Source organism: Buteo buteo, chromosome 6 (genome assembly GCF_964188355.1).
Source record: "Buteo buteo chromosome 6, bButBut1.hap1.1, whole genome shotgun sequence".
NCBI classification, from domain to species: Eukaryota; Metazoa; Chordata; class Aves; order Accipitriformes; family Accipitridae; genus Buteo; species Buteo buteo.
The window spans coordinates 18,019,346-18,045,756 of NC_134176.1; the positions used below are offsets into that span (position 1 = coordinate 18,019,346).

General features: G+C 41.2%; 1 protein-coding gene across 4 annotated transcripts in view; it reads left to right on the forward strand.

The window, feature by feature from the left end:
* Positions 1–26,411, forward strand: part of ITPK1 (inositol-tetrakisphosphate 1-kinase) — a 157,981-nt gene that overhangs the window by 11,647 nt on the left and 119,923 nt on the right. For 3 of the 4 annotated variants that reach the window (XM_075029933.1, XM_075029931.1, XM_075029932.1), the window contains one exon: positions 25,559–25,583. The exons of the other annotated variant lie outside the window; for it this stretch is intronic. In XM_075029933.1, the coding sequence (XP_074886034.1) occupies positions 25,559–25,583 (25 nt within the window). The remainder of the gene's footprint in view (positions 1–25,558; positions 25,584–26,411) is intronic. 4 annotated transcript variants of the gene reach the window in all.

Consider the following 26,411-nt stretch of genomic DNA (forward strand, 5'->3'; position numbering starts at 1 on the left):
CAGACTTGCATGCACTCAGACCAGCCTCATGGTTTTAGAGTTACTGTGCTGTCTGGCACAGGTGCATGCTGATAATGTGTCGACTCATGATGTTTCCATCACATGTGGCTTTAACATTAGTGTCCTGTGAGATAGTCTGGGTAAACCACATTATCGGAGACTCTTTACAAGGCCTCCTGGTATGATAGAGCTGTGTGTGAAGCTCAGCATTCAGATACGCTTGCTAGTTGGAGGGGTGGGAAGAGGAGGGTAGAGGGAGCTTGTTGTGAGGTTGCCTGTGGTGCTGCTCTTGTTTGGCTGACAAAGAGGGAGCTTAATTCACTGGAGCTGTCAATCTGGTAGTTTTCAAGCACTGAAAGAAAACTCCTGTACAAGTGTGTGTAAGTGTATGTGAGGGAGGAAAGGGAAAAAGAAACTTAGTCAGTCTGCTATTTTGATGAAAGGCTGATGGCAAAAAAAAAAAAAAAAAAGTACTTGTAGTTGCTGACCTGCACCCTGTATTTGGCAGAAAAGGGGAAAGCATAAGAGGGGAGAAGTATTGTTTCCAGAACATTGGGTTGGAGCATCATGTGCTGTGCAAAGAGTACGTGATGATAAAATTGAGCAGCACCCTTTGTCACTCAGTAGAAATTTTCTTTTTCAAACCTATCACCTTTTAAAGCTGGTTTAATCCATGAAGAGAAAATGGTTTGTGCTACGCCTTCAGCTTTTCTTGATTGCTTGGACTGCAAGTGGGAGCTGCAGCTATAGGGGGCAGAGATCTCTTTGCAGGTGGACAAGCGCTGGATGGTGTTGTATTTTGACTTTGGGGCTTGACATTTTGGTGTAACCTTCCCTTCTGTCTCAAGGAATAGATGAAAGTCCAGGGACTCTGTCCAGGCTGGAGTGAATTTTGAAGAGAGTAGAGTTTTTTGACCTTTTTCCTGGCCTTTATAAAACCAAAATTTTAGCACACTTTGAGGAATAGAAAGTACAGGCTTGCTGCTAGATAGGGGGTTGAAGCTCCATTTTCTTTTTCTTTTTCTTTCTCTTTCTGATGCTATTTTAGGCCCTCAGTTCTCAGCATCTGGGAGAATTTGTGCCCTGAATTTTGTTTTATTCACAATTCAGTAGAGTGAAAAATATTTGGTCATAGACATCCCCAAGTTTAAATTGCTTTTGTTTGGGGCTAACTTTGTTTCAAGAACTCTCTAGCTAGTTTTCCTTCTGATTCCTTTGTTAGTGTGATGTGATCGTAGCTTTACTTTTTATGTATGCTATAGGACATTGATCTTCATCACTTTTGTTGCTTACTAGTAGTGATGGATTGCCTCTTTTCAAATAGCATTGCACCGTAAGATAGAGCTTTCTTGTGGATCAGAACTTGCTTTTTCGCAGTAAAAACAGTGGATCCTACTATTGTCTGGTCTAAATGTAATTTAAAGCCTCTCTTGGCTATCTTTTCCTTAAGATATGTAACAGGTTATTGCTGGTTCTGGGTAGTGTAATCAAACCACATGGATCTTTAGCATATAAGCTTATGTCTCCCTGAGAAGGCTCTGGAGAGCAGAGAAGACTTTACTTGATTGATGCTGGTCAGCTGCTGTGTTTTAATTGTGAGTGTTTCTAAGAGACTGGCGCTCATTTGAGTCTACTGGGAATATGACATTTGGAGCCCAAAATGATGCTGGAAGGAGCCAGAAGTGAGTGAATGAGGAAGGCATAAGGTCGTTGGAGAGTTTTGTCTTTTTTTTTTTTCTCCTCTAAGTAAAATAAATTCAGGTGCATAGTACAGAATTATGCTTGCAGCAGACTATCACTTCCATGTGTACTGTGCTGACCAACAGCTTTTCTAGTAAAACTTTTTTTCTCATTTTTGTGCTGTGTTAAGCAGTCTCCTGATCAGCATAGTGCTGTGTCTTGGCTCACAATACGTATTGTTTGGGTGGGGGTTGGCACAATATTTTTGTGCTGTGATTTGATCTGTCATTTGTCTTGAATAATCTATTAAATGTAGTGCTTAATCCTATTCCTTTTTGGCAGGTTTTCCTCTAGTATTGTTGCAATGGTAATGAAACAGTGTAGCTCTGATTGCAAGAGATCACTGAAGAAGAACAGTATTTTGGGATGTTTCTTTTGTGTCTTTGGCTACAGAACAGGGAGAACAGTCACATTAGAGGCAGAGTAGGTTGGACCTTCAGTCTGATGTGCTGTGGCTGCTCATACGTTAACAAATAACTTCCCCAATTTTCCCTTGTTCCTAGTTTCTCCTGTTTGCCATTGTGAAAAAGATCTGTAGAACCAGACAGGGGAGCTTTCTTCAAACAGGAAAATGTGTTTCTGAAACCACAGAACACAGGTAGAGCATTTACTACAGCTAACGTATTTTTAAAGTTACTTTACTTTCTTTGTCAGCTTTGGTGCCAGTGGACTGTGGAAAACCATGTGTCCTCCCTGCCCCCTACCCCAAGTTACACTAACTGCAATTAGGAGACCTTAATTAAAATGCTTAGTTCGTAGCTTGGGCAAAGAATTTGGAAACAAAGTCATTTATACTAAGGCAGCTTTACCACAGATTTCTTCTGGGGCAAAGCTGTTTCCTGATGTGTAAGATCAAGATCTCTAAATCTGTTCTGTAGACGAATTACATGGGGGTCAAGTTCTTTGTACTAGTGTTTATTCCTAAAATAGTAATCCGTGCATATGAATTAGGCTGAGATTCTCAAAAACTCCTACTTGTTATGGTGCTGAGTTTTCTTGACCTTGGTGAGAGCTGAGCATGTTTGCAGACCTTGGCCTAATCTAGCTCCCTCTGAAGCTGTTGGAAATCTCTGTAGTTGGATTCCTTGGGAACTGGGTATACCTGGTGTTCAGATTTAATTTTTTTTTTTTAATGGAAAGCCTGAGAGACAGGGATGGAAATAGAATTTGTTCACAGTGGTGCAAGTTCAGTGGTAAACCTGGGATCAACACGTGGACTTCTTTTGCTGGTTTGTTCTTGCTTCATTGCACCATAACGTAATTATTAAGAACAAGTACTTAAGAGACGGAATGGCTTGGTAACAACAGTTGATGACCAAAAATTAAAAGCATGGTAGGTAGTAATTAAAACGTGCAACCACGATGCCATTGAAGTATCTGGTAGTGTAATTTGAAATGTTTTTTGTAGGACCAAGTATAGTATTTGAGTTTCCTGTTACTTGTTAGTGCTACTGCCACCTTTTTTTATGTTGACTGACGTGGGTGTGAAAGCTCCCTGTAAGAATAGATTTTTAGCACACTTGCTGCTGCTGGTAGTGAAACTTGAAAGACAAAGTGTTTGTTTTTGGCAAATGCATGTGGTCCATGTAAAATCTCTCTATTCCCTTTCCCATTAAATTGAAGTAGATTACCAGTTGTTTGGGGCTGATCCAGGCAGAATGGAGCAGCCTGGCAGTGCTGCTAATATTACAGTAATGGAAGGCTTCTGCTGGAGAATGTTTTTGGTTAAATATTTTTTGGTCTTAAAAATGGCCATGTTTGTGTGTGGGTATTTTCAGCTTCAAGGGGATAATTGTTGGAGCTTTCTATAAGAATAGGGGTAAAGGTTCTCTTTCAGTAAAGCTTGACCTCCTTTTGATGAAATAAAAACTATTACAGGGTTAATTTTTTTTCCCCATTCTCTATATGTCTTTGAATGTGAAAATTCTTTCCCTGGCTTTTTCCCTCCCTTCCAACACCTCAGGAAATTAAATTGTTTATTCAAAATGTCTGGTGTCAGTGTTGGATGCCTACACTAGCTCAGGAACTCAGAGGTGTTCCTGCAATGCCAGACCCCAAAAACCTGAGAGGTGGCTCTTTCCTGCTGTACTGTAAATGTATAGTTTGACTGTGAGGGGTTTTTGAAGCCCACTGCCCAGACAGCTTTGAAATATGAGTAAAATCTCAGGTGTACATAGATGAGCTGCAAACAATTGAAAAGTGTTTAAATCTTGATGTCTTCCATGTATTCACTGGGTGGGGCTTGTACAGACAGTTTCCAAATCAATGAATACTCTCTGATCCAAGAGAGAGAATAGAGAAAAGTCTCTTGAATCAGGCATAGGCCTGCCAGCCAAAATAGGGTTGGCTTTTGGCTCTGTAGTAGGCTTCATTGTAACTTAAGCAAATCAGTGATTTTCCCAATATAATACTTTTTCTACCTGTCAAATGCAGAAATAATACAAACCTGTTAGAATGCTATCGTGGCTGAACTGACTGCAAGTTGCTTGTAGATCATTGGATCCCAAAGGAGAGACAAAGTGTTTATTACTTTATCTTGCTCTTTGTCAGCAGCTCTTAATTCACATCTATCTATTCCAAAACGTGGTTCAAAATTAAAAATTCAAGTTGCTAAAATGTGTCTGCTCCTCTTTCGTGATTTCTATAGAAGAAATATAATTGAACCCAGTTGTTGAGGACCCCAACATGTTCTAACATTTTTAGTGCTCTCAACTGCTGTTCTCTCTCAGACCTATTTAACTAGTAAATGTTTTCAGTTTATCATATACAGACTAAGTAATTACTCAGCTTTTGCCCAGCTAAGATTTCATCTTCTTGCATTGTCTTTCCTAACTTGGTCATTTTAATTTGTGGTGAAAATCAAGGTATAGTTTGAAAACCAAAGAGGAGGGAAGGAGCCAGGAGGCTGTGGAACAATCTAGTCTAGAGACAGTGATAGTGATAAGGGTTGTTCTCTTGCTTATGCTTTTCTCTGCTGCTTATGTGGGTGCCTGAGTTCCAAGAAGGCCCTTTTAACCCTGTAGATGGAGCAAGTAGTTGCCATTTTCCAAGTGCACACAAAATCTGATAAAACACAGGAAAATGAAAACTCTGGAAGCTACAAATACATTTGAGCTTGAGCCTAAACCGGTTGGCTGAGGCTAATGGGAGGGGTTTTTTAGTGATAAAACAATTTACCTAACACAGGAACTTTGGGTGAAAAAAAACTTCAAAAAGTAGGAGTCTTTTATTCTGCTTACAGCAGCTTATCTAAGAAAGTGCTGTGTAACTTTCTCATCTAACTGTGAACCAAAAAAAAAAAATTGCTTCTCAGAGGTGATTCATTTTCTTTCACATCTGCAGGTTGTTTACTGGGACTGGCTCTTCAGGAATTCTTTACTCCTTTGTGTTTATTATTTACAATTTTACTTGCAATAAATGTGAGAAAGAATCGATTGATTTGCTGGCTGCGGGTTGTATCAGAAGTGGGTAGTAGTTTGGTTTTCTCATGATTATTTGAAAATTAAAAGATCGAGTACACTCTGCAGCCTTTTTTCTAAAGGTAGCTGCTGTCACCATTGTACCAAGAAACTATTTTTTCCCCTCTAAATGAGGCCCTGGATCTCCTAGGAGATTTTAAGACTGCATATTTATTTTCTGAAAAATAGAATCATTTGATGCGTCTTCTGAAATGATGCTTGAGAAATAGCAGACTACCTCTTTCAAGTGACTGGCAAGCAGCACTGGCAGTGTTTTGGTCTTCCTTTACAGGTGAGGATGTAGGCGTGAACCACTGGCCAGATCACATCCTAGCAGTGCAAGTGGAGGAGTATAATCTAAACAAGTGAAAACAAGGAGGTCTATTAATTTGCTTTAGATGAAGCTTAGTATTTTAAGATGGGCTATGTTGGTTGTCTCATCTACATGACTGAAAACAGTATGTCTGCAGAACATAGTCTGTTCAGTTAATTTGCGTATGTGAAAATTTCAAGGAGTGATCTCACTCATAGGAGAGAAAAAAATGCCCAAACCAGAATGAATGCTTTTTAGACTATAAGGCCCTGTACCTTCTCTACTGGTTGCTTTTCAAATGGACAGCTGTGAGCCACATCTAGGAAAGAAGATGGATGTGGTGATCAGAGCAGGCTGCCTACTGCATGATGCTCTGAGCTGGTGTAAGCACCCTTCCTGATCTGAGGGAAGGGTCATGCATGTGCTGTTTCTACTCCTTCCCAAGGGAGATCATATTGAATTGTCTTGCTGTGAGAGAGACTATTTTCTTTTTACCATGATTTTTCTGGATTACTTGTGGACTAGTAATGGCTTCTTGCCCTGATGTGATGCATGTGGTTTCAGGATATCCTTATTAGGGCTGTTCTTACTTTATGCTCAGACTGACAGTGTCCCCTAGATTTCCTGTGCTCTTGACCTGTTGGAGGTTGCCTTTCTGCTCTCTCTTGTCTTGCCTTTTTAAGGTGTGGTTTTCTGGTGGTGGTGGGTTTACTGGTGATGGTGTTCTTTTTTTTTTTTTTTTTTTTTTTAAGTAGGAGGAGACTTTAATGTGGTCTTTTCTTTTTGGCTTTGGAAATCCCTTGGAAGGATTTCTGTATGGTCCCACTTGTGCTGAAGAAATTGCTTTAAGCAAAGTTGTGACTGCTTTGTCCATTCAGCAGGTATGTGGTAAGTGGTAAAGGGCTGTTGGAGTGCTTCCCATTCTGAATGGAGTACTTGGTGATAGTACTAGCCCAGGATGGCTAATCCAACTGTCATCTTAAGCACAGAAGCTATGGAATTCAGGATTGTTGTTGCTACGCATTTGCCAGTTCATGGCAGACAATGTCCAAAATGATCACTGGCATCCAAAAGCTCACTATTGGTTGTCTTGGGTATGAAAGAATATGATGGTCCCTAGCAGGTGCTTTTCTCTTTCCTCCCATCCTCTTCCCCCTTTTCCATCCTACCCTGCTGTGGAAGATAGAAAGGGCAGGACCACAGCTGCCACCCTGTCTTGTATCACTGGAGTGAGGGAGTAGTTGGGATGGTTGCAGTACCCCCTCCCAAGCAAGGACTGGGAAGGCTGAGGACTCTTTAGCCTGCTGTCTTTGGGACCCAGAACGAGCAGACGTCACATTCAAGGTTTCTAATAACAGCAAGTGAAGGCAGCGGGTACTGCAAGATGAACATGGAAGGACTGAAGAGAAGTTCTTTCCACATAAAAGGAGTGTAGGATAAATGGGCCTTTTGGAGTGAGATGCAGAAGTGACTAGGATAACTGTTGAGCCTGAGCTTGTGGGATGTAGCCAGTGGAAGCCTCACTGCTCCGAGGAGTATTTATGTGAGAGAGCAGTGAGGTGGGTGGGAGGGTAAAGAGCATCAGCTGAAGTACTGAGGGCCAGTGTGGGAAGCAGATGTTATACTGTTAGCCTCCTGTCCCTGGGACGTGTTCTGATTGAGGCATTGATGGGACTAAGTGTGTCCTCCTCAGAGGTGTTAGCAGTTTTGAAACCTGTTTCATATGAAACCTCTACAGTGAAAAATTGAGTTCTAACTTTAGCTCTTTGAAAACATCTTTGTTTCTGGGCTTATGGAACAAATACAAACTTCTGCTGTAAAGGAGAGCTTCCAGAGGAACAGCTTGACTACTTTAGAGTAGTGCTCTGTAGCTTCCATTATGTCATGGTGTCAGATCTTGGAAAATCTGCTAAGCTAGTTATTCAAGAACACTTTGGAAATCTTCTCTGTGGCTTCATTACTGGGAAGTAACTGTCATTTGCTGTATGTTTATGTAAAAGGTGTATAACAAATGGAATAGCTGATGGATAGAATACAACTGTTCATATGATCCCAATGTATGCACATGGGAGGAGCAGTTTCCCAAGTAATGCTTATTTCCAGACAAGTCCAGTTGATTTCTCTGTACAAGTAGTAAATGACTTAAAGTGATTTTGCTTTTAGTGTCATAGAGTCAACAACAGAGAAAGATTGCTGTACCCAAGGTAAAGCAGCATGGCACTGTAATGCCTTTGCTTGACTAGCTGTTTAGATAAGGACCTACAATGAGAGATGACAAAAATCAGAGGATTTGGCACATAGTTCTGCCTCGTGAAAGTGGTTTGAGTAAAAGCTGTTTGGTTTTAGTGGGATCTTACCTAGGATAGAAGCCTGCAGTGTTAATCTTGAAGCTGTCTGATACAACAGCAGACCTGCACCTTACATCTCAAGGGGCAGCACCTTACAAAGAAAAGCTCAAGCAGCTCCTCTGCAAAACCCAGAAAGGAGGTAAGAAACAGTAGTACTGTGTGAAGTGTCTGTAATGGCAAGCTTCATCCCCAGCTTCCGTCACCCATATTCTCCTAGCACATTCGTCATCAGTGGAGGTGTTTGGTACTTGACAGCATAAGCATGCCATGTAGTTACACTGCTAGAAAGGTACAAGACCAGTGATGTTTGGCTTGGTGCCAGTAAATTACAGCACAAGAACTGTATGGCTGTAGGTAGATAGAGTCATTAGATAATGCATCTTCAGCAATCCTAGCACCAAGGCAGTGGTAAAATTTGAGGAAGAAATGGAAAGAAATTTGATCTTTGATGTTATGTTCTCTCTGTAGTTCTCTCTTATGTATGGGCAGAGGGAGGAGTTTAATGGCAAGTTTAGCATGCAGGTTATCTTTAGAAGCATCTGTAAGCAGTTCATTGTTAGGTAGGATGGAAGACTTTGTGGGTTAGGACCTTAGTTACAGTGAAAGATTTTACAGACAAATACTTGAAAAAGAGAAATCTTCCTGCTTTGAACAATATTAAGATTTTGTTTTGTTTTGACATAAGGGCTTGTTCATTGTTTCTCAGTTCATAGCCTTAAATGGCCAAAAATGCAGTTTTAGTTTTTGGGGTTTTTTTCCTTTCATTTCCTAATTGTTTGTCTGTGGGCTTTTTTTTTTTTTTAACTAGTAATGTGAGTAGAGAAGTTATTCTTCTCCAGGGAAAGTCTTGCTGAAAAAGTCTAGGCATGACCTTACTAGAATTTTTCTTAGGAGAACACCACAATGTGAAAACAGTGGAATAAAATCAAAATGAAATGTTCTGTTATCTTTCCAGCATCACTTCTGACTGAATATCCTGAAGTAAGACATGAATATACATAAAACTGTAGTGTAGCTCTGCAAGCAGTGTTTATGGTTTAGAAGTGCCTTGGGGCACATAGCTGCTGTTGTAAACTCCATCTGAAATAGGTAATCGGAACTGTAGGTGTTATGTCTGACTAATATGCAGGCCAGCGCTTTTTGTTGGTTCAAAAAATTTGCACTTTAGTACTTTATGCTGAAACTGGTCTTCTGCTGAAGCCAGGCCTTGAGAGAGGATTCTGCTGCAAAATCAAGGCTGGCCTTGATACTGTTAGACTGACAATGATGGGCTTTTGGTTAGCTGTGCCTTGCAGAGGGTGCTAGGTGGTCTGCAGCCTTGCTGGTCTGAGAGCTGTCTGTGGGATTGGGGTGACATTTCTCTGGTGTCTGCCTTGGGGTGGTGGTACAGAGACATGCAGGGCAGGCTGGAGGAAGACTTCTTTTACACGTTGTGGATGGTGTTACTAGAATTCAGATGGAGGAAAAAAATGTAGGTGTTCAAATTAGTCTTGAAAAAAAATTATTATCCTGGCATTTTTTTTACCTTTATCTGGAAACTAACTAGAGAAAATAATTAGGGGTGATGTAGTGTTTCCTTGAGATGTAAGGGAGTAGTCCAAATAAGATAACGACAGTTTATATAGCCTCTTAGAGTGCAACTTTCACAAGGTTTTGATTATCGTTTTATAACCATCACAACTTTATTGTTCTGGAGGACTGGGATGATCTTGAAGAGGAACATTTTTGCTAAATTGGAGTAGTTTCTGCCCTTAAGGTGATGCCTGTGTATTTTGTAGCTTACTCTGGCACCTTGGACTGTGTGCTGACCAAGCGTGAAACCCTGCAAGTCCAAGTAGGCAGATAATACCCACCCAGAGCGAGAGAGTGAAGTCAGGGAGGCTGAGCAACTGTGTGCAAGGGGGTTACGTAAAGCTGGGTGTGGAACAGCCTCCTTCTTTATGAAACACGGCTGACTGCAGGGATCTGATGTGCAAAGAGCTGTGAAAACATGCTGCCTGGGAAAAAGTGTTCTTGGGGTAAGAAATCCTGCTGTTGCAGATAAATGTGCTAGTGGAGTGTAAAAGCAGACACTTGGTCAAGGATTTTCTTTTGCTTTCACAAACAAGAATTCCTGGAAATATTTGGAGCAAATGTATTTTTATTTACTAAGAGATTAAGAGGTAAAAGTGTATGTTTCTCTGTTGTAAAATACTAATAGTATTACGTGGTTCAGTCATTTTCATTAACTGTTACTTGATAACTTTTAAGTGACAGCAAATGGGATGAAAAAAATCACTTTCCTTAGCAGCTGTAGTTCAAGGATCCGTTTAAGACATTGAGAATTTTCAACATCTATTGAAGCTGTTACTTAACACATGTTTTTTTTCCCCATGTATAATGATTCTTCAAGTCCTTGTACATATTTCAGAATTACAGCAATTTAAAAGTTGTAACCTTTCTACAAGTCCCTTTCTTTTACGCTGATTGTATCTCCAATTAACCTGTGATGTAATTCTGGCAGTATCTTTGAGCTGATCCTGCGTATGACACCCCTCAGTCAAATGTGAAGGCCCTAAAGAGAGAACATGGGAGTTAGCAGTGTGCATCTGATGATGGGCAACGTGGGAAGCAACCTGAAACAGCAGAGGAATCATCAACTTCTCCTTGCCTTGTGTTGTGCAGTCACCTATAGGCTTGAAATCGCAGTGTGTGGTATAGCATCATCTCCACAGTTCTTATCTCTTATGTCTACAAACAAAAGAAGTGAGCAAGAGAAAATGAGCGCTCTTGTCCAAGGGAAATTTGTTCTGTGGTCATGTTTAATCAGACATGTAATCAACATTTAATCAAACTTTTAATAAACTGCTTGCATTTTTCCTTCTAATTAGTTGCTGCCAATTACTGGGATTGAAGAGTGAGTTTCAGGGTGGAGCCAGACAAAAATAACCCAGAGGAAAACAGCTAGCTGCTACTGTGCCTTTGTGTCTGCCTTTCCAGCTCTTACTCAAAAGCTGGATCAGCTGTTTATATATCCGCCTTCTTAGCAATGATAAGAACAATGGTTATTTGGTAGATTAGAATAGAAATTTAGCTTTTTATTTTTCCCTTTAAGAGGGATTTAGGTTATCTTACAAACTCATCAGGGTGTTGTGATCACACCAGTGTTGTAATGGGGAGGGGCAGGTACTAGAGAATCTAGGTAAGTCCATAAAGGGAAACAAATGTAAAAGAACTGTTGGCCTTAAGCTTTTTTTTCTGAGAGGGAGAACAGGAGTACGAGTAACAGAGCTCCAAGTATGATGGTATGATTTAAGTTGTCAAGGCAGCTTCTAGAAAATCTGAGGCGACCCAAGAAACTGTTGGGTTCTTCCAGTTACACAGTGTAGCAGACCTCCCAGCAGATCCAAATCTGGGCTACAATGCAGTCTGGTTAGAAAATGTAGGAGTATTTTGGGGGTTGTGTATCAGCTCCTGTGTGCCCTGGCCAATTTGGGAAAGTTGTAGTCTTAAACCCCATGTGCTCAGTCACTGATGGAAAGGATAGGTGTAACAGCTGCTGTCTAGGATAAGTTATGAAAAAAACAAGGGCAGGATTAATTGGAGTGCCCTGTATGTGTACCCCACTGTGTCTGTGTGAGAGAGATTACTAGCAAGATGTGCCATGGAAGGTCAGGGGTGTGGGAGACAGAAAGACACATGCTGTGGGTGTTGGCCCAAGGCAGAGCTCTGAAGGTGACCTTTTGGGCAAAGTGGTGCCTGCAGAAGGGCTGAAGCTGATAAGAAAAAATAGTTTGGTTCAGAGAGATGGGATGCCCTAAATTTCTTGTAAGCAAACATTGATGAACTTTTATCTTTGTCATTCACTTTACCTTGTGAAGGGATATGCGTTTTGTCTAACACCTTGGATAAAAAAATGGGCAGGAGTTGTGCTTTATGATTTATAAAAGTTTGGTGTCTTTTTTTCTCTTACTGCACTGTGAACAATCCACTAAAGCAAACAAGAAAATGGGTGTTCTTGCAGACCTATACATACTGCTTAAAGCAAGAAGCCTATGGATTGGAAGAAACAGGGAGAATTTTAATCTTTCTTTAGCAGCAGACTTCAGTGTAATGCAAAGCAGATAAAATGCCTGATAAAATAGGTAAGTTTGTAACACACACATAGATGTGCTTCTCTGAAGTGGTCTAGACACGAGGACAGCTAGCGTAGAGATTTCTCAGAGATACTGTTTTGCCCTTTTCAGGTGCAGAAACTATCATGAGTGATGGAGACTTTTTGTCTCACTGTCTAATCTCTGCTCCATCTTCAAGTTTGTGCTTTCTGACCTTGGCTGATCCTATGCATAATAATCCTCTGTCCATCCCTGCCCAAAGCTTTTGGTGTATTTCTATGAACCTTCATGACCTACGTTGCCTTGGTATTAAAAGGTTGGCAGCAGTAGCTTGTTCCATGTATTGGATTTCCAACTCCTCAAACTGCAGCCCCATCCAATGAGACCAATGGAAAACTCTGTTCTCTTATCTGAACATTTTGGTAAGGTTTTTGCCTAGGGTGTGTCGTGGTTGGATTTTTGTTTTGTTTTGTGTCCCATTCCTTCCCCGCCCCCCCCCCCCCCCAATGTTCACATCAGCTATTAATATTATTCTCTATGCTTATAATTAAAAACATTTATTAATTTGCTGTCTCTCCATTTAGATCTTTTTTCTTGTAAGTAGGACCATACTCAAATATTGCATGTTGCAGATGTTTTATCTGATTTCCAGGATCATGTGTAGTTTGTGCAGGTCACCAAGATGATTCACTGCAGCACTGTCCTGTTGCTTCTCAGGGAAGTTGGCCGTGTGTCAATAAATGGAATATTTTCCAATAGTATGATCATCACTTGTTGGAAGCCAAACTTTCATTTTATTGCAAGCCTCTCTAATGAGGCTTCCAAATAAAGTAAAATAATTTTTCTTTGATCTATGTTGATATAAACTCAAGCAGAAGAGTCAGTTGCAGGGGAAGGAATTTCCTATTATTGGTATTGGCATCTGAATCTCTACAAATGGAGAAAAGCAATCCAGTTCATGTTTCTTTGATTTGTACTGGTACAATATCTGTACACCAGATATTTTCTGGTGAACATCTTTTTTGTCTCAAATAGGGTACAAGGCTGCAGAATTGCACTTTTTAGATTCCAGGTGCTTTTCTGTTTTCTGTTGATATGGTTCATACAGTGTTTATTAGGGGGAGCTGCATAGTGAAATAAAGGTAGAACCCAGTTTCAGATGATACTAGAACTGCTTTTAGCCGGCTTTTTATTTGGGACTGACTCTGGTTCCATAAATGAAGAGGAAAATTTGTTCTTTGCATATGCAAACAGTGGTCACTTGGTGAATGTAGGAGACAAGAAATACAAGTGCTCTCAAAGCTAATGAAACTTGAGGGAGACTTGGTGTCTGACTTGTACAGTGCCAAAACATTAGGGCCATCCCTTATGGAGGGATAAAAAAAAGTTGCAATCAGGTTTCTTCAGTGAGCAGACATGTTAACTTTCTTGTGTTAACTTTCTCTTGTTTGTATAATGAAGTTTTGCATGAAGGAAAGCCCCAGACACCTATATATCTTTCTTGAAGCCTGGCTGGAGATGAATAAACTCATTTTTGCATGGCAAGTTGCTGAACTTAAATACGTCTCTAATTTCTGCCAAAAAAATGCCCAGTCTCCTTGAGAGATCCAAGAAGTGAAAAAAAAAAAAGTGTATTACACATTTCATGCATGTCTCAGTGGGTGTCTGGGCCTCTATAAAAACTCCCAAAAGGTTTATTCAAGGCTGTTTGCCAAAGTCTTGGAAAGTTGCAGTGGATGTACAGCATTTGGTTTCAGGGTTAGTGGACTAAAAGCCATTTCTTGATGAAGGCTGGCTTGGCAGACATGCTCTTCTCTCTGTACCCGTTGGTTTTAGCAGAGTGGAGGTGTGCGTTCATTCTCCCTTGTGGTGTGCAGGAGACCTGCAGAACCTGCAGCACCAGCCTGGGGCCCAGCAGAGCCTCCTCTCACTGGCCATACTGGACTGATGGTCTTTGTGCAGCATGCTTATGTTGAGGATGAGAGCAGCTGAAGCTCCTCAGAACGTCAAGGCAAGCCACTAGAGTGCTTTTATTTGGGTAGAAGGTGGGAATGCAGATAAGATTTACGAAAGTAAATGGAGCACCTGTAGCATGCTAGAGAGAGGTGATGGGGAGGGGGCAGAAGGAGGGGTGTGGAAGTGGCACCTGGTAGCCTATGCACAAGTCTACTTTAAGGGTTTTGGGTTTTTTTTATTTATTTATTTTAAGAAACTGAATTCTGAGCTTTGATTGGTGTGTGAGAATCTAGCAGGCAGAGGGCTTTTTAGGTTGGCTTGGCATACCTATGCTTTTTGTAGAAAGGCATTTGTAGGAAGGAGATTTCTGACCCCTGCCCCTACCCACCCCTGGACACTCTTAATTCATTCTTGGGATTTCACAGATATGACAAAATTTCTTCTTCAGAGCGTCTATGCTGTTATAACAAATGCCTCAAAGTGATCTCAACATGCTGAACATCAACTTGGTAGGAGACCCACAAGCTCACTGCAAACCTTCCAGAGACTCAAAGACACACTGTTTTCTTGAATCATTATTTACTATCAGAGTTACTTGCATTGCTAGAACCCCAGAGTGCTGTGGTAGTTCTCCAGGTCAGTGGTGTGGGATGCTTTACAAATGCAGTGCTTAGAGAGATTACAGTCTAGTTAAGACAAACTGTAGATGATGGTTCTGGTAAATGATTGTTTCGAATACAGTTTCTTTTTGTGTATGCTTTTGCCAGGTAGTTGTGTGCAAGCTCCAATAAGGTTGTTAGAAGTGACTATGGTAGATACCTAAAACTAGGAAAAGTCCTGAAGGGGTCAGATTCTTAGAGGGCAATTGCCAGGCACTTTCAGAAATTCTGCTTACTGTAGGCTGAGATAGGTTGGGCACTCAAAATTCTTATGTGAGCTTGAGAGACTGAACCATTTTACCTTTTGTCATCTTTTCTCTTCTGTTCTTTTGCTTTCCTCTTCCAAAAAAAGACAATTGTTGTCAATAGGGTTATGCACATTGTAGGTTAGCTTACCAGATGATGTACTACTTCAATCTGAATTCTCCCTGTCCAGATAGAACAGGGAGGTATTGGGAGGGCTTATATATAGGGCATGACATGAATGTATTTAATCTGAAGATCCCTTTCTCTAGATAGATAGTTGTAATGAGATACATACATACATATATATATATAAACTATAGCTAGATTTATATTATCACCCCAAATAACTATATTGTTTCTTTAACCTTGCTTGGTGGCTGATAACAGTATGCCATTTGCATTAATACTGGTAAACCAATATTTGTGATTCAGACAGCTTATCTGCAATAATAGAGAAGAATCATTTGATGCTTAAATTTGATAGTGCTTAAGTCTAAAACGACTAATGAAATAACTTTCTGGGTGTCTTAACGTACGTCATGATTCTGTATTGTTCAAATGAAGGGAAAAAATGTATACTGTCCCTATGTAAACCTCATCTTGCCTTATGAAAGCCCCAGAAACTTTGAATATATTTGATTAACCAAAACATGGGAGGTAGCTGTTTTAATAAGGGGACGTTGGTAGTTGTTACAATTCTGAGAGAAAACTTTCTGTAAAATATGTATGCAGGTTTTACTAGCCTTGCTGTACCTAAGTTAAAAACTAAAACACTTACTGAACAGTAAGAACTTTATATTGGGGGTCACAATGAACAGTGAGGCAGGAGCCTGAAGGAAGCCCCAGAATAAACCAAGGCTTGCTTGCATCTGGCTCAAATCTTTTATTTCTGAGAGCTGCTCTCTTCCTACATGGGTATCTGTAAGACCAACCTGACTTTGTTGGCATTCCAGTACAGATGTGAGGTGGACTAGTTTTTTTCCCCAGTCACCTTGACAGCTTTACCCATGCTGGAACAAAAAGATCTATTCTCTTCTTACCCCTGCTCTGCCCGTCTTGTCCTGTTTTTCTTTTCCAGTCAGAATGGGTCTACAGTTCAGTCTAGCTTTGACTGTAGTACAAGAAGATACCAGTGATATAGTTTTAAACAAACAAGTTCAGGGGATTTCAAGAGGGAAATAATGAAGTTTGGCTGCACAACCCAGAAGCTGGCTACATCCTCAGGTGAGTGCTGCAGTATGCACTAAGCTGTGTGCTGCCACAATAAAATAGCTCTTAGTACCTGAGCTGAGGAGTTTAAGGCTAGCTGAGGCTTCAGTTCCTAGATAGATTTATAGGTAGGTAGGCAGAAGCGTAAACGTGTGCGTTTATTCAACTCTCCATGCATTGCTTCAGCACTTGTTAATTCTTAGTTCCTGTTGCAAAAGATGTGGTCTTTGAAAGGAGGCAGACAGGCAGGAAGCTTGATTATCTTGTCTGATGCAGTCCAAGGATTTACTGGTAAACCTCTTTGTTCAAGAGTTGATACTACTCAGAAGCAATGCAGAGGGCAATATAATTATGGGTAGAGTTCAGAGGAGTGGTACCGCAACTGACTTCAGATGCGATGGTATCTCAGTCTAAGAGAATAGGCATTTGACTAATACTGTTAGCTAGTTTGGTTTGAGAACTGTCTGAGCATAAAGTTAGAAAGACCTGTGCAAAGGTAGGAAGAATTCTGCATATTGCTGGACAAAGCTTACTGAGGGGTATCAAAATGCAGCTGTCATAGACTATAAACATAAAGCTGTATCAGTCTGTCATTGCAGTATTTGTGTGCTGCCACCTGTCTCTGCCATGACAAGGAGATTCCCAAGATGGTGGTGCTTCGTAGGGGAGAAACTTTAAGCCTGAACTGAACCTGCAGCCCTGCACTTCCAGGTTGCAGCACTTCTGCAGCTGAGTGTTCCCTTGTCTGTTAAGTCCTCTTAGGAGCTTCTGCGTAAGAAATCTATTAGCTGTAGCCACAGGAGCTTCAGGGTATTTCCTGACAGTAAATACTTCCAGTTAACTGCCAGCAGGGTCGTTGAGTGTTTCCTTACTTTTACTGTTCTTTTTCATGTGACTATTTGTGACTGACCATCCTAATTTGTTGTTAACTTTCTTAAAATGGCATTTTTCTGGCAGCCCTTTTTAATGCCATTTTGCGGAGTTGTTTACCGTTACGTTGTGCTTTTTGAGCATTTAGGGTGTTCTCTTCTTCAAAATGAAAAAGGTGATGACTCATGTCATCTGGAAAACTGAAAAATACTGCCTGCTTATTGGATCCAGTGTTGGTGCAGGGAAGAAGTGGAAGTATCCATTTCCCATTAGCTTTCAGGCTGGAGCAGTTCTAGCAGTGTTATCCAGAAATGACACGGATGAAATCTTCATCTATTGAGTCAACGTGAGTCATCCTTTCAGCTTCAGTGTAGGTAGCTTTTCGTGGCAAGTCTTTCAGTATGGTTTTATTTGCCTTACATTCCAATTTAGTACTGGAGGAGTTGAGGAGACACTAATATCTGCCTTCCTACTTCAGTGTAATAGATGTTAAGAAGTGGGATACAGTTTTTCCTGCAATTTGGCAATATCTGGAAAGTCAGAAGTAAACAAAATACCCATCTACTAACTAAGGTACCTCTTAGCGAATAGGGGATTGCTCTTCTTGCCCAAGTTGCGTGAAGATTCCCTTGAGGAAAATCTGCACACCTGATTTCGGGGCCCCACTGGCAATGGAAGGTTTTAGAATCTTATTTGCTGACTAGTGACTTACTCTGTGATTTAACAGAATAAGACACTAATAATTCGTAACTGCTGGCTTAAATTAATATGGAAGGAGAGTTGCTAAGAATAATATAAAATGTAAATTTTAGGAAAGTTGATTTCAGAGAATAAAATATTTGTTTTATGGTTATAGTACCAAGAAGTTTTATCAACACATGTGGAAAACTTCTGCCTCAGCATGACAGCTAATTGAACGTATCATAACAGCTAATTGAACGTATCATGGCACTGGAGAGCAAGTATGCAATATTAAGCATCCTTCAGATTATAAACCTATTAGTGTGAGGTTATCGTTCCTTTTGTTCGTAAAATGTAAGTATGTTCATATGTTTCTAGAAGCCTCTAATAGCTTCTGCAGTAAGAGTTTTAATATGTATATATATGTAAAAGATAAATACCATATCTGTCCCTGGGAGGGATACTGTCTTCCGCCTTGTGATTATGCTGCCTCTTCTCAGGTCTCTCTCAGTCATCACCAGTGCCTCGTGACCTTAGAAAGACTTTTGAAAGGGATGGGTCATGTGTTTGCTTCTTGCAGAGGGTCGTATTAACACTGGGGTGACCAGGGTCGTGGGGAGACAAAGGAAGCTGGGAGCAGAAAGGACATGCATGTTCTTTGCAGCACTTAAGGAAGCAAGCAGTTTATTGAAGCCAAAGTATGATGCTGGAACAATTTAGCCTGCAAATTTGAAGGACTCTGACCTTTGGGAAATTAATGTCTTGTAATGGAAGATACGGTGCCAAAACAGCTTGGTTTGAAGATGGTTTTTAATAAGGTTATAAAGAGATCACATGGTGTGGCTGCCTGCCATAGCTGGGAACTGAATCTGATAATGTCTGGTGGTGTAAGCCTATGGCTGAAGGCTGAACCCTGCCCAATTGCTTATAATTGTCATCAGGTACTAAATATGTCTCTGAATGTCTGGTAGGATGAATAACTCGTTGCCTTTAATAATTTTTCTGTGCGGCTGTTAATCATTCCTTCTTCCCACTGATGGCTCTTCAGCTGGTCGTTTGGTTTTTTTGTTGTTTTTTTTTTGTTTTTTTTTTTCTCAAAAGACTGTGGTTAAAGGTTTTGTGTCCCTGCTGGGAAAGCAGCGAGTATGAGCTCCCAGAACCTGGGGTCACTAGTTCCAAGAAAAGAGTCTGGCAGAGCTCAGCAGCACTGATCCATCTTAAATGCCTAGCTTAAAAAGAAAACAGATCCTTTTGAGTTTATATTTACTGACTTTATGGCTTTTATAACTTGGGATATACTGATTTTATTTCCGCAATATCTGTTTTTTAATACTGAAATTAGTAGCCCTGTAATATTTCATGAAACCATTACTGAAACTTTGTATTAATATTTAGTGACTAAAGGCGATTTATTTCCTCTAGTTACTGCTTACAGTGTCTGGTTTTTTTCTTTCATGGCTTTTTCCTCCCTGCTACTTAAACCTCTGAAATCATGATGTTGGATGCTTCACTTTGTCATTGCTCTTGCAGGATAAGGGGTTAGTGGCTTTCTAGCTGGATCTTTGCTGTGAGATGCTGGTGAATGTTTGTGTGTGTTGTGGTGGGAATTTGTGGCATGTGGAAGCATTGTGGTGCTGCAGGTGAATACTGGAGTGATGCTGCTGCTGCCCTACGAAGATCCTCTCTTATTTTCTAGTCCCTTTCAGGGCACTTTGTTCTGATACAGCACTCTCTTAAGAAGCACTTTTATAGCTGTAAATGGGATGATACAATGCTTTGAAGATGTGGAGAAGATCAGATGGTTCTACCAGATGTCGTGTGTGAATGGGGTGCTGGTGTGAAAACCGCTTATAGTGTTGTAGTGTCTGATGTATCGGGGTCCTATTGCTTGGACCATTCCCTGTTTATAAAAACAAGGAAGAAATGCACAAATGTGGCTACCCTCTCTGATTTTTTTTTTTCTACTTAAAAGGTCTTCTCTAACAGCCCAAAGTCTTGGGTTTTCTTCAGCCCATCTAAAGAGCACTCAAGAGTTTTAAGTGAGACCTTTTCTCCCCCATACTATGTTATCTGTTCCCACTGGATTATAAAGGTGCACTTTATTTTACTTCTCTCTTGGATCAATGGTGCTTTACAGACTGAGAAAATTGAGCACTCCCTCCCCCAAATGCCAACTTTTGATCCATTTCAGTCAAAGCTTTCCAAAATACTGATTACTGAAGGGGAAAAGCTTGCTGAAAGGTAAGAATAGTTGGATATAAATTGGTAAAATTAACTCTGATTAATTGCCTGCTTGATGGTCTGTGTGCAAAAAAACAAACCACAAAAAATACCCATGTTACAGTTGAGTCTTGCCATGTTTCAGATGCTGTCAGTTAACTTCCATGTGCGCTGATGCCTGCGGCTGTGAGCCAGGGCCCCTGGACAGCGAGCACCCCCGTGTTGGGGTTGCCACTTGCTTCCCTGATAGACAGTAAGGTGGAGTCCATCAGTGATGAAAAATAATAAAAACAAGGATCCTCACAAATATTTAACAGAAATGCAGGGTATTCTGCTAATGGAAAAACTAAGGCAAATGAGCTGAGGTTGCCTTTGTGCCAGGAGGAGAAACGGGCCATTTTGCTTTGGTATTGCTTGCCTGGTGCCTTCCTCCATGTCTGATAATTTCAGTGTGGTGGAAAGTCTTGGTGGCTGCAGGTGTTTGCTCTGACGCATTAATGTTTATACAACTCCCTTTGATGCCACTGTATTGCTTTTCTGGGAAAATGCTCTTGTTTTTTATATCAAAGCAATACATTGTTATTAATATTTGCCACTTTTTTACGTGAGACGTTTTGGAGGTGAAACATTCTCTTATGAGAAAATGAACTTCACTGCATGCACTAATAAATTCTTAGGCTATTAAAACAGATACAAAGATTGCCTTTTACTTTTGAAATTGTAAATTCTGTTTGGCATTTTTCAATCTGTCACTCAGACCAGACAGCAAAAATATGTTACTTAACCATGGCTATGATATATGACTAGATAGTAATTTTCTCTTTTGACTGTCACTCACTATAAAGTTCAGGTCCTAGATGCTGTGGGGAATTAGTCCAAACTGTTTACTTTGGATGTTAAAAAAACCCAAACACCCAACCCCAAAAGCCAACTATTCTACATAGTTTGAGGCTGTAGTAAAACATTGATTCCAAAACACCAATTAATGTGTTTTTATGCACTTGATATTGAATTCTTCTCTAAATCCATATGTCATTCTAACTTAAACATGAAGTCAACCTGCATGGTAATTATTTTAATCGTTATTGCATATGGGGAGGCTTGCATTATCCAGTAGAGTTGTTCACGGGGTTCAGGTATAGAACTAGTAAGCCATAACAAGCTTCTGGGTTTTATTTGATATTGCAGGCTAATGCAGCAGTTACTTAAATGTTTCTGTTTTTTCCTTTAAACGTTGGAGTGCATGATTCAGCAGAGCTGTGTGCTGAAGGAAGGGAACACATGAAGCACCAGTCAGTAATTTGTACTGCACCTGAATAGGTTTCCATAGCTTTAGGCATACTGTGCCAGTTGAAGACATTGATGCTTTGCTATAAGTTAGGTGTTTAGTTTTATCACCTTCAAACACTTTTCCCCCTTTTCTTTTCTCCCAGACGTTTTCTAACATTTGCTAATAATTCCTTTTTTTTTTTTTTCCTGAGCTGATGATCATAGGAATGAAATGTATTTTAAAAATAGTGACCTCTGGGAGTATAGTTTAGAACTGACCATTTTTCAAACATCTGTTCAATGAAAGCAGGCAGATGCAGTCTCTCTTTGACCTGTTTGTGTTGCCTCTTTGGAGGGAGAAGGGAAATACAGCTAATAATGATCTTTCTTTTCCCCTCAGAAAAAGAGACTTGCTGTGGGTTTTGTATAACCTTCCTAATATCGGAAGGCAGCCAGGCCAGCTGGGAATGGGAGCTCTTCCTCTGGTAGGCTGTGGCTCAGTGTCAAGCTACAAGGGAAGAAAGAAGGGTCATGGAGAATACAATGAGGGACATGAGTAGTGGTCAGTACTCCAAGTGAAATAGCCCCCCTGGGAGACAGCACCTTTGACATAGGCATTGGTACCTCTGGAAGCATTCTGCTTAGCCTGGACAAGTTTTTGTATCCCTCAATTCTTCTTAACTGTCTCACTTGTCTGCAGAATTTGCAGTTTGCTGTTTGCATCTGAGCTGCACTCCCGTACCCATGCAAGCATCTGTGGCTTGCACTGGGAGAGGAGTTTGTTGTAGTATCTCATGTATGTTAAGTGCATCTCTGGCGCATGTCTCAGCCTAGCTGACGGAAAGCCTGTCCTCTGCTAAAGAAACAGCCTAAAAGAACATGCACCAAGGCTGTAGGATGTATTTTTCTTACTAGCTTTTTAAGCACCACAGGAAGAAGTGGTGGCTGGTCCGTGGCTCTGTCAGAGTCCCAGAGCAGTTAATTCAGCAACCGTCTTGTCTCCATTGAGAGTCCTGCACAGACAGCCCCTTGTTGGGGAATTGCTCATGGCCCACAGCCTGCTTCATTCCCTCTGTTTGCTCATTTTTTGAGGGTCCCAGAGTTTCTTCTTGTGTGTAGGATCAGCTTTCTTTCCGTGCCTGTCCCTAAGCCCTTTCGCATATGACGTGAGGCAGTTAGTGTGGTTAGATGGTATTGCATGCTTGGTTGCATAAGGGATGTCTTGCTGCCCTGAGCCTGCAGCTGTGACCTGCCCGGCTGAAAAGTCTGAAGTCACTGACATAGGAAATCTTTGAGGTGGAGAATCAGCTAATGCCAGAACTGAGGTGTGTGATTGCTTGACATCCTGGTTGTTTGGATACTTTTTGTTTTTTAAATAACTTATTTTCAGAAAAAGCTATTTTGGTAGAGTATTTTTTCCAAATTAACTAATCCTCAAAATATGCATGCTTCTATGGTTTCTGGTCTCCCTGGGTTTAAGTATGAAAAGTTCTCATGTTTCAGGTAACCAAAGGGGACCATCCCCCCTTCTGAAAAAGGGGAAGATCCAGCGCTACAAGCTAACCTTGGCAATTGCTTCATCCTTTTCATAGCTTTTCAAGTGTGTGTGACATCATATCCAACAGCAGGCACCCCTTTTCTCCGTGCTTGGGTGCTGGTCTGACTTCTTCCCTTCTGCTTGGGCAGTACAATCGGTTTCGATGAGTCCCAGTAAATTTGCAAAGTCCATTTTGACGGGATTATAGAAAACTTTTGGACTGATTCTTTCTCAAGTGGGTTTGGCAACCAGCTTGCAAGTATTTTTCTTCTTCAAAGTAGAACAAAGCTTATTAAGCGTGTATGCAGGCATGGCAAGAAATGCAGCCTTTGCCATCAGCCTCTGTTCTTCCAGGGGCTCTGGAGTGGTCCTGTTTGAAGCCCGGTGTATTTCAATGGCGGTTTTGAGTTGTTCTGTTTACTCCAGGGCAGACACAGCAAAAATATAGCTGGTTTGGTTTTTTTAAGTTTTAGCTTACAATACTTGGAATGCTTCTGAGTAGGCTGCTGCCCTAATTTACAAAAAAAACATTCCCTACCTAATATTTCTTACTTATCTTGCTTAGCTGTGTGAAAATCATGGTTTCAGCAATTTGGCTATTAACCCTTTCTCTAGGAGATTCATATTTTCTTCTCAAAACACAGTTGGAACACATCTGGCCAGCCTCAGGTGATGGTCTGCAGCAATGCTTCCCACACTGTAATGGCAGTATATTAATTACCCACCATTTACAAGCTACTGTGATCTGCAAGAGGGCTTTGAAATTCTCGGCAAGAGGTGCTTGGTTTCATTTTCTTTTTAAATTTTCTTGCTGAGCAACGACAAGCTCTCTGTTGTGGCTGTGCAGTGCATGCTGCTTCTAGGCCAGCGAAACTCCACACTGCTAAAGTGGAAGAAGGGAGCAATTTGTGTCATAGATGCTGACTGATCGCCTGTCCCTTTGGGCATCTTTGTAATGGCTTCCGAAAAGAAAGACTTACTGTATCGGGCGGAAAACTGGAGAAGCCATTGTGTATTCAGCAGTGTGCAGCAGTTGTGACTATGGACAACACCACAGACGCTCTTAGATAGAAAAGCATTGAGGGCAGAGTTAGGCAGTCCTGCTCCATGACCTCCCCCAAAAAGGGTCTTTGATTTTCGCATGTGGGGTTAGTGGGAATGAGGAAGAGAGATTCCTGTCTTGTGTTTGCTAAGGCTTTTGATTTTTAAGTTAAATTCCCTATGTCTTCAAAGTGAGGAGAAGGTTCTAACATATTTAAATAGCCTGCATATATTGGGAGGGTGGCATGGAGCAGGGACACCTGGGCTTTGTGCCAGGGATTCAGTTCTGCTCTCAAGACTTGAGCAGAAATGGTTTGTTTTGCTTGATAACTTGTCAAATGCAGTGACTGAGCATTGTCTGGCTGCAAGTACCTGAATCTCAGTTCTCGTACCAGCAGAGTAGATGACCATCTCTACAGATCTGCCTAAATTGGCTCTACCAATTGCAGTTCTTGACATTTTGGAGTATAATTAGTAGGCCACTCCAGTCTCTTATCCTTGGTGTTTCAGGATTACTAGAACTATTCCCTGTGTGGCCAAACCAGCGTTCAGAGGCGTGGGCCTTTCTGAAAAACCCCAAGTATTTGAACTCTGCTCCTGCAGGAGCCAGACTGACTACAAGTCTTTGAACTGAAGTCCAAGGACGTGTCTAAACTATGGGGCATTGCACTTTCTGGTGTCTCCACATCCAGACTGCCCACCATCTAGAACAGGGTATTGCAGTATGCTCTGTCTGTTTCTCTGCTCACATACCTGGGGGTGTGTGTGTCCCTTTCTTCCCAAAGTAAACTGCAGCACTGGGGGCTGATGAATGCACAGAGTCCCATCCCAGCCTGTAGCTTGATGCTTACTTGGGCTGGGACAATGGAGCATACTTGCTTTATGGGGTTGAATCTGTATGTGTTTGCTTGCATGGCTGCTTGTGTAATTTATTAGCTTTTCTTTGGGCACTGCTACACGATGTAGGGGTTATTGCCTCTGCTGAGGCCAGCCACAGTTAGGTCTATCTGACACACACAGTGCAGTACCAATCACCAGCTGGAGTTTAAAATAATTGTAGTTTTGAGGCACTGCTTCCAAAATGGATCATCTGTCTTGAGCAGTGGATATATGGGGCTGTATCTGTGATGGAGTTGCAGCAGTATGACGACACATCTGGGCAGGGTGCTCCAGCTGCAGGGCAGTCTCTCTGTTCTGGACCTGACCTGTGCCTATACCCTTCCTTTGTCCCCTTCCCTGTTCTGTTTGCAGGGCTGGTCTGTGGAGCCAGCTTGGGTATTCTTGTGCTTGTGATGGAGACAAGCCATGGGACAACTTAAAAATTTCTTGGCCGGGGTTTCAAGCAGAGAATAACTGATGTGAGTCACTGTGTGTGTAGCTCTGCAAAGCATTCTGTGTACCAAGGTGACAGGGGTAGAAAAAGTCTGTAAATAAGAGGATAAATGGCTGCAAGGTGCTATGTTCGTTCTCCCATACATTTATGCATGTATCTTTGGATCAAAATCAGAGATCTATCAAGCATGTGGAATGTGCTGTGGTGCAAGTCATACACTCTGAGGACAGATGAGAAATGAAGAGCAAAGTAGAACTGACTAAAATTGAGATGCTTCCTCCCTAACATCAGCCACTTCCTACCTCTGCTCACTTGGCAGCTGTATCAGTCCCAGCGGTGCAGCTGCTTAGTACGCATCTTGGGTTGCTTCTGAGGCCATGATTCAGAAGCTGCTGAAGTGCTTCCTAGGCAGGGAATGGAATTGAACAAGTGCATTCCTGAATTGGAATCAGGTTCATTAGTGCAGATTTTTGTTGTTTGTATTCTAGTATGAAGCAATTCTTTTCCATTAGTGTTTGTTTTTACATTTTCCCCGTGTTTCCAACATTAACCATTCCCCTTTTTTTTTTTCTTTTCTTTTCCAGGAAAAGAGGAGTAGAAGTAGTACAGGTGAGTAAAAACTATATTTGATTTTTTTGCCCTCTATTTTCTTATAAAGAAGGCTTACTGATTTTAAATGCTGTCATTTAGATGTCAACATGACCTGGGCTTAATTATTTTTCTTTCTTTTGCATTCAATTGTCTGCTACAGATACTGTTTTTGGAAAAAGAGGATCCCCCTTTTGTGAAGCATGTGTTGAGCCCATCTAGTCTTAAGTCAGCAGGTGCCCTGGTGAAAGTGGGAATGCAGTTAGGCTTTTCTTGTGTCTGTTAATAAGATCTGATAGTTGATTAGGCGATGTTACTCTGTGTTTATTGTGTTTGTGGACAGTCAGGCTTAACAGAAACAGGAGCTGGCCTTTGAAAAAAGCTATGGCACGAGGAATGTTCTTGTAACCTAGTGAGCAGAGAAGTGATACTGAAGTGTCTTCGAGTTGTAGCCCATCTATAGATAAGCTCAGGTGTTGGCTACATTTGTTCTTTCCCAGGTCTGAATGGTCATATTTAACACAAGATGTTACTTAAAGGATAATGGCAACTTGGGAAGGGAATTATGTTGCATGACAGCTGTAACATAGAGCACTGTAGCCCTAAAAGATTGAAGAGGGAGCATGCTTTTTCCTTCTGGCTTGTTTTGTGTACTTAGAAGAGCTGTGTGTCATAGGTTTCAGTCTGGCTGATGCTTACCTAGTGCTCATTTTGCAGTCTAAGGTGGTCAGTGTGTTCCTCACATTTGTATTCTCATATCTCAGTAGCAGAGATGGAACTGCTGCAATAGAGAGGACAGAGGAGAGAGGAGGAAAATGGAGTGTTAGCCACTGATAGTTGAGGCTGCTC